Source organism: Leptonychotes weddellii, chromosome 15, assembly GCF_054177405.1.
Source record: "Leptonychotes weddellii isolate Sample4059 chromosome 15, ASM5417740v2, whole genome shotgun sequence".
In the NCBI taxonomy this organism is placed as follows: Eukaryota; Metazoa; Chordata; class Mammalia; order Carnivora; family Phocidae; genus Leptonychotes; species Leptonychotes weddellii.
Genome location: NC_138383.1, coordinates 6,288,153 through 6,296,144, shown reverse-complemented (window position 1 = coordinate 6,296,144; position 7,992 = coordinate 6,288,153). Strand labels below are relative to the sequence as shown.

The window sequence follows — 7,992 nt, the reverse complement described above, 5'->3', positions numbered from 1 at the left end:
TACCTGGGAGCTGGGTGGTTCAATCATCCCCTCAGCTCTCTGAGCATCGGTTTATTCAACCAAGAGCGCGGCCTTCAAGGCAGCGGCGAAATCAGCTCCTGAAACCAGGCACCTGCTCTACCACCCCTCACCTGGCCTCCACCCCAGCTCCAAGGCCGCTGGCACCTGGCCACCCAGGGGGCCAGTGTAGGCACCTCCATTCGCCACCCCCCTCCTCCCAGACCCCGGGGGGCCACCCATGCCAGGCGTCTGTTTCCCACTCCGGAGGCGTCCCCGCCCCGGCCCCGCTTGGCTACTTGGGGGTCCGGATGAGGGTGTGGTAGACGGGCTTGACGATGAGGTGCAGGTGCAGGGCGTTCTCCACCAGGTACTCGGAGTTGCGCCGCTGCAGGTCGGCGTGCGCCAGGAAGTCGCCCGCCTCCTCGCTGCTCTGGTGGAAGCTGTAGGCGTGGCGGACCAGCAGGCGGCCCTGCTGGCGCGCCCCGACCAGCACGGTCTTCTGGAAGCTCACGCCCGCCGCGTCGCCGCCGCTGCTGGCCGGCGTGACCACCAGGCGCGGCCGGCCGTCCTCCGGGCGCGCGGCGGGCAGCGCGGGGCCCGCGGTGTCCGCGTAGACGGGCCGCAGGCTGACGGGCAGCCAGCGCGGCGAGAAGAGCACGTTCCACGTGACCCGGCGGCCCGCGTCGTGGCCGCTCGGGCCCAGCTGCGTCTGGAAGCTGGTGCTGCGGTCGTCGCGGGCCGGGTTGTTGATGACCCACGGGGCGCCCCAGGCGGGCGCGAGGTAGTTGCGGGGCAGGAAGGCGCTGCCGTTGACGTCGAAGAACTTGGCGAAGTGCAGCGGCGAGGCGGCGTGGAACTGGTAGGCCTGGAGCAGCAGGTCGGCCACCGCCTCGCCGTGGCGCGCCAGGGCCGCCGAGCGCGCCTGCAGCTGGAACAGCTGCGCCGGCGGGATCATGGGGTAGCGGATGGCCCGCAGCGCGCGCTCGGCCACGGCGGGGGGCGGCCGGGTGCGGCCCAGCCACGCCTCGAGCGCGTGGAACAGCTCCAGCTCGTCCTGCAGCACCAGGTCCGAGCGCGGCAGGAGCTGCGCCAGCAGCTCGGGGCTCACGGCGCCCCACTCTGCGCTCGCCGCCACGGCCGACAGGTTCCAGGCCAGGAACTGCAAGCAGCTCTGGCGCAGGGCCTCGTCCCCGGTGCTCACCGCGTAGTGGTACCAGCCCACCGCCGGGCCCGCGCCGCCCGCCAGGTGCGCGCGCATGTAGTCGGCCACGCCGCGCTGCAGGGAGGCCACGCCGTACTTGGTGGCCAGCCTGTGCAGGGGGATGGCCTGGGCCAGCAGCACGGTCAGCTCCCCGCAGTAGAGGTACCTGCGGGAGGGGCGCGCAGAGATGGGGCAGGGTCAGGGCGGGGCCGCTCTGCCCCCACCCCACACACTCACACACCCCAAGGGGCACCCGGCCTTGGGTGGAGAGCATTGTGGCCGGGGGTGCAAGCGGCGCAGTGGGCCCCGAGGCTTCCTGTCTTCGTCTCAAGGACCGTCTCTTGTGCGGACGTGGAAACAGCACGCAGTTACTGAGCATCTACTAGGCGCCGAGGTTTAGGCTACAAGACAAACGGGGCTCCTGCCACTGTGGGCTTTATAACCCCGGCCTCAGATCCATACCGTACTTGCAAGTGGGCAAGTCATTTAACTGCACTGAACCTTATGCCAATCATCGGGGAAAGGGGGTACCAGGGTCACTGTGACAGCTGGGGGAGAGTGAACTGGACTTGCTAGGAAGCAAGCCATCGAAACAGGTTAATTCCTTCCACCCTCCTCCCCTTCTCGCCAGCTCATCTTTCTCACTGGATCTTTTTTTTTTTTTTTTTTAAGATTTTATTTATTTGACAGAGAGAGACAGCGAGAGCAGGAACACAAGCAGGGGGAGTGGGAGAGGGAGAAGCAGGCTTCCCGCTGAGCAGGGAGCCGGATGTGGGACTCGATCCCAGGACTCTGGGATCATGACCTGAGCTGAAGGCAGACGCTTAACGACTGAGCCACCCAGGCGCCCCTCACTGGATCTTTTCTATTGTGGGTCTTGCTCACTCACTCCCTGTCCCCATCTGCTCCCATCCCTCGGCTCACCCTTCCTGCCAGGCCCCTAAGGGCACCCGCTCCATGGGAGTGTGGCAGGAGCTGCCCATAGCTGCACCAACACCCAGGTCTCCCCTTTCCCCTGCATTTTAGCCCCACTATTTGCTTCTGGGAATAAAGATGGTTCTCGGCCTCCCTTAGAGTGGGCATGGCCATGTGCCTAAATTCTAGCCAATCTAGTGGGGGAAGGCTGCTTTGATAGATCTGACTCCTGGGGAGAAGACCCTGTGCCCTTCTGTGTTAACACTCTTCCTACTGCCTGCTATTCTGCAGCCATCTTGTCTACGCCATTAAAACAGGGGCGCCTGGGTGGCTCAGTCAGCTAAGCGTCTGCCTTCGGCTCAGGTCACGATCCCAGGGTCCGGGGATGGAGCCCATGTCCTGCTCCCTGCTCAGTGGGGAGCCTGCTTCTCTTTCTGCCCCTCCCTCCGGCTCTGCTCTCTCTCAAATAAACATATAAAAATCTTTAATAAACAAATAAACTGTGAAAACCGGGTTCCTCTCTCCAACGATAGTGTGAATGGTGCCCCAGGCAGTGGGCTGGGAGCAGGGGATGGGAGAGAGAGCTGCCTTACTCCCCCCAGGCCCGGCGGCTCAGAAACCTGGCCAGACACTAAAGCCACATGGAGGCTTTAAAATAAAAAATCACTGCTGGGCCCAACCCCAGACCCGAAGCGGACAATCCAGAGCGGGGTTCAGGAATCTGCAGTTTTGCAAAGCCCTCAAGACCAGGTCTGGAAACAGAGCTTGCGGGCGAGGGCAGGGAGTCACGCGGGAGGGCAGTGGGAGAAGGGATGAATGTTAGGCGGTGGCACCTTCATCCTGATGACCTGGGTGGGTGGAGGGAGGGACACAGTGTCCTCTGAGGCGCCAGCGCTTCTGGGAGCCTGTGAGCCGAGGAGCCAGGGCCTGGGAAAGGGAGGGAGGCGCCCCCTAATCCTTGCCCACCTGATGAACTTGTCGAAGACGGCAGCACAGTCCCGGGGCTCCTGAAGCGCCACCTCGCTCTGGTTCCTCAGCAGCTCCCGGAACAGCTCGCTGTGCAGGCCGAGCAGCAGGCGGTGCGTGTGGAAGACGCGGACCTCGTCGGTACCCGCCGCCTGCACCCGCAGAACCACGTCGCTGGCGTTGCCCTGCCTTAGCAGCTCCTGCAAGCGCTGGAGCAGCGTCTGGGAGTGGTTGATGGGGGTGCCCGTGGCCTCGCCGCCCACATCGGCTCTCTGAGCTGCAGCAGGAGGGAATGCGGCACGGCTGAGAAGGCCCCCTGGGCCCGGGGCGGGGGTGCCAGCCAGGGGTGCAGAGGGACCAGCTGGAGACGCGTGCGCTTGGGTGCGGGTGGAGGCCGCGTGCATTCCTGTGTGCGCCCGTGGAGCACGCAGATGCATGCGTGTATGTGTGTGTGTGTGCGCGCGTGCATGCACAAGCACTTCCCGGGTGGGGAAGCTTGTCAGCCTGACCCTGAGCAGCCCCCCGAGAGGATGCTCTTGCAAGGGGGCTAGATTCCTGGCGAGGAGAGATCATGAGCCAGTGTGGGACAGAATGCCCCAGAACCGGTGTCCATGACGCCAGAGAGCCAGGCAAGGGTTGAGGCACCCCACCCCTCTCACCTCCTGAGACAAGCACCAACCAGCTCCTTTGACGGGCATTAAGTGCACAAATAAGCACTCTAGTTTGGGACTGTGATGAATAAGGGAAGTGAGAGTCAGGATAGGGCTACTTGAGGGGCAGAAATCAGGGATGGGGGCGCCTGGGTGGCTCAGTTGGTTAAGCGACTGCCTTCGGCTCAGGTCATGATCCTGGAGTCCCGGGATCGAGTCCCGCATCGGGCTCCCTGCTCGGCAGGGAGTCTGCTTCTCCCTCTGACCCTCCTCCCTCTCGTGCTCTCTGTCTCTCATTGTCTCTCTCGCAAATAAATAAAATCTTTAAAAATAAATAAATAAATCAGGGATGGCTCCCTGAGGAAGTGACGAGAAGGAGCCAGCCAGAGGACAGGCGCCAGCCCTGCACAGGCCCTTGAAAAGGATGGACTGGCAGTGCTGGGAGCAGCGAGAGGGTCAAGGGGGCCAGAGCACTGAGTGGGAGGGGCGAGGCCGAGCGTGAGAAGAGGGCTGCGGGCAGGAGGAGAAGCTGTTTCCTGGCCCAGCTGCCCTCCTGGGTCCTGACCTCTGAGACTGAAGTCCACTGGCAGCAGGTGGCTGGTGGGGGACCAGAGAAAACACAGAGGGTGAGCTGGTGCTGGAAGGGGACTCTCAGGGCACCTGTGTGTCGAGCCTGCCAGGCTGGCCACCCTGGGCCCTTCTCTCGTGTTTCCAGGGAATGCCGTGAGGGTCAGATGGGGACATGCACTCTGTTACAGAAAACTCAGGGACCAAAAAGGCTGCCAACAGCTTCCCCAAACAGAGAACAGTGTGAGGAGCCTCGGAGGGAGACAAGGTGGGTGTCTGACAGCAAGCCACGGGCACCTGCCCCGACACGCACACGCACACACACACGCACGCACGCGCAGGCCATGTGGACTACCAGAGAGAAGGCTCACACGAGAGCAGAGCATCTGTGTATAAGAGACAGGGAGACTGAGGGAGAAGGGGAGGGTGAGAGGTGGGTGGGCAGTTAATTTCCCAGCCCTCCCCTCCCGAAGCTGCCACTTGACGGCATTCCACCCGGCTGCCGCGGCCTGGGTGCCTGGGCCCACCTGTCTGGGACAATGGACAATGGACGGTAGAAAGGTCTTGTCTGTAAGAGCCCCGCCTGCCTCCCCAGCCCTCCCCCCAGGCAGGCGGCCCTCCTCCGTGGAGCTGGACACCGCCCCCTCCCGGCCTCGTGCAGCTAGGGCCGAAAGGTCCAGCCTCTCTTCCCTGCCCTCCACCCCCACCCCACCCACTGCCCACTCACCTGCTCGAGTGGCCAGCCCCACCAAGGTCAGGATGGCCCAGAAGCTGGCCCAGGACCCAGGCTTGGCAGAGCCCAAGCGAAGCATCTTTGTGCCCCGCCCCTGAGCTCCCTGGAGGGACAGTGAAGCCCAGACCACTGTGCTCACATCCCTCCTCCTTATATAGGATTCAGCACAAGGGGATGGCACCCCCCTTCCCGGCCAGCTTCCCTCCCCCCACCCTGCCTCTGCTGAGGATTGGTGGAAACTGGCCCCAGCTGTTGCCCAGGCAACCACTTAAGCCAGAGAGTGGCAGCCTGGGGCTATTGTGCTGCCCGCAGGCCCCCGAGGGGGACAGATCCGGCACCCTCCCCCACGTCTTCCACCACCCAGCAGAACTAGTCGTTTCTGTCCTGGGAGGATTTAGGCTCTCCACAGGGCAGGCCAGGGGCTCCAGGACCTCTGGCAGCTGCTGGCCCAGAGGGTCCCCAGTCCCCAGCCCCAGCCCCCTGGCCCAGTGTCCGTCCTGGCACAGAGCGCTCTTGGCAGCGTCTTGGCTAAAGTGCGATGGTGAGCAGGCTACAAAGGAAGGGTCTGGAAGAGGGGAGAGGAGGAGCAGCTCAGGCCCCCATCCCTCCCCTTCTTCCATTTTGGGGTGGGCTAGCTCTTCAGAGAGCAGGGCAAGGGTCTCGAATAGGGGCCCATGGGACAACTGGTATCATTTCCTCTTCCCTGTCGAGCATGTTCCTGGCCTGCTCTGGGGAGGGTGATGGGCCTTTAGGGAGGTCCCCTGGGGACCGTGACCATCCTCCCCCAGGATCAAGGTCAACCAAGATGGCAGGGCTGGGCCCGGAGCAGTTACACACTGCACCGTGTCCCTCTGCGTGAGAGGCCCTCTGCCCAGAGCAGGGCTGGCCCCCTTGCAAGAGGCTGGCCCTCAGCAGACAGCCCACCCCCCCTGCCCAACCAGCACAAATCTGGGCTCGGACACTGGAGATGCTGAGGTGGGCACCTGTTTGCCCTGTCGCTTCCTTTACCTCGCCTTCCTGAGTGCCTCAGGTCTCTAGGCTTACCTCTTGGAAGGCTTCTTTTACCAGCTTCTAACTTCCAGATGTAATGTTTCCCTTCCCAGAGTTCCAAGGAGACACACAGCAGACCCGGCATCCCGCCTCAACTGCAGGAGAAATCGAGGCAGAGAGCTAGGTCACAGTCTCAGTTGGGTCAGTGCGGAGGAGTGCTCTTCTAAATCCAAATGAATAGAGAGAGGAGGGTGGGGTCTAGAGCCCAAGGGGAGTGGGTGGGTCCGTGTGTTCTGTTGAGGCCTCACCCTCTTGGGGAGCAAGTGGGGCCTGGCCCAGCTCTTCCTGGGACGGACTCTGCTTTAAGCTTGAACCGATGGACTGAGAGATCCAGCTCCGTTTCCCCCGAGGCTGGGTCCTTGACTCGGGATGGAGCCTGCCCTCCCTTGCTCTCTGGGTCCCAGGCACGAGCTCCATGCATTGATTTCTGCTGCTCTGGGCTGGCACAGACACACCACAGCTCCACCCCCTCTCCAGAGCTGCAGAGAGAGCAAGAATTGGGTCTGGCACCTGCCTCGTCCGGGTTGGCAGAGATGGAGCAATCCAGCGCAGCGGAAACCCCTCCCGGGTGCCCTGACCTTCACGCCTGGCTCCCCTCGTCCAGATCCACCATCCCTTGGCTGCCTGCCTGCCCTTCCCATGGACTGTACCACCTCCCCGGCCCGGACCAGCAAGACAGAGCCTCAGTGTGATGGGGTTCCGGGCCTCCGAGAGCACCCCTGTTTCCATGTGCAATGCTCTTCAGGAGGAGCGTTATCTGATGATAAAGAGACGTTGGTAAGAGAACCCACTTACTCAGAAACCCGGCTTTCCGTAAACTCTTTTCTTAACTCCAGCCTCCTTGGGGCTGTATCTGCTTTTCTAGAAGGTAGAGTCCATCTGTGTTGGAATCTCCCGTGCTCTACTTAGAAGCCAGGACACCAGTATTTTCTAAGCACGCTGGGTGATTGTCATGTACGCACAAGCTAAGATTTACCCCCCGGAGTAAGATGGATGCCATTCCGAGTGTGCAGGGATCGGGAGGCCCCAGATGACCAAGAAGACTCGGAAGGGTCGCCTCTGACCCCCCATCTCTGAGAGGCCCCTCCTCCTACAATTGCTAACTTCGCTGTCCCTGAACCTCCTCTAACGATTTAGAAGCTGACTTTCCAGAAATGGGCATTCTCTTTTCTCGGTTTCTTAGTCTGAGAGTTGTTGGAGTGTGTGCATGTGTGTGTGTGGTGTGTGGGGTGTGTGTGTGGTGTGTGGTGTGTGTGTGTGTGCATGCACATATGTGCATGAGTGTCGTGTGCGAGAGTCTTGGAGCAGGAGAGAGAAAGGAGGGCATTTGCCCTGCACGGCCGTTGAGATAGAGGATCTGAGACACTCCATTTTATTTTGCCCTGTGGATCTGGAAGCTCCATCATTCCTTGAGAGCAAGTCTGATGAGCTCACAAGCTAGAACAATTCCCAGAGAGGAGTGCTACTTCCTGCCTGAGACAAAGAGTGTTTATAACCTACGTGACTTGTCTGAGCTCTCACGGCAGCCAGGATTCAAATGCCACTTTTCTGCTTGACTTTCTTCCCATGACCCTACACTGGGTCCCTACATGGGAAGCTATTTCAGACAGATATGATCCCCATTGGGCAAGGAATCTCTAGTGCTATAAAAGCCACTGAAAATTCTTGCAGGCTTGGGGCAGGATGGTTTTCTGCATCTGCAGAATGGGTGATGAGACGCTGGATGGGGGTAATACCCACCCCAGAGCGGTGGGTCCCCAGACCCAGCCCTACCTAGAGTGTGGACTCCCTTAGATCTGTAACATCTCCCTTCCTGAGCTAGGGTGCCTTCAGACACTTAGATTGGGGAATAGGGCATCCTGAGTTTAGGTTCCAGGCCAGTGTACTCGGCGGGGGGGGGGGGGGGGGGC

The 7,992-nt window shown here is 61.5% G+C and overlaps 1 protein-coding gene across 2 annotated transcripts; it reads right to left on the bottom strand.

The window, feature by feature from the left end:
- Positions 1 to 36: 36 nt before the first annotated feature.
- On the bottom strand, positions 37 to 5,615 carry BTBD17 (BTB domain containing 17). 2 transcript variants are annotated; one of them, XM_081804568.1, is made up of 3 exons: positions 5,027 to 5,615; positions 3,083 to 3,359; positions 37 to 1,367 (listed from the first exon to the last, which is right to left on the bottom strand). In XM_081804568.1, exons 1-3 carry the CDS (start codon positions 5,109 to 5,111, stop codon positions 293 to 295), a joined length of 1,437 nt encoding a protein of 478 aa, XP_081660694.1. In that variant the 5' UTR covers positions 5,112 to 5,615; the 3' UTR covers positions 37 to 292. The 2 variants fall into 2 exon arrangements, with proteins under 2 accessions (XP_081660694.1, XP_081660693.1); XM_081804567.1 differs by lacking the exon at positions 5,027 to 5,615 and having other exon boundaries at positions 3,083 to 3,845.
- Between the last annotated feature and the right edge of the window lie 2,377 nt (positions 5,616 to 7,992).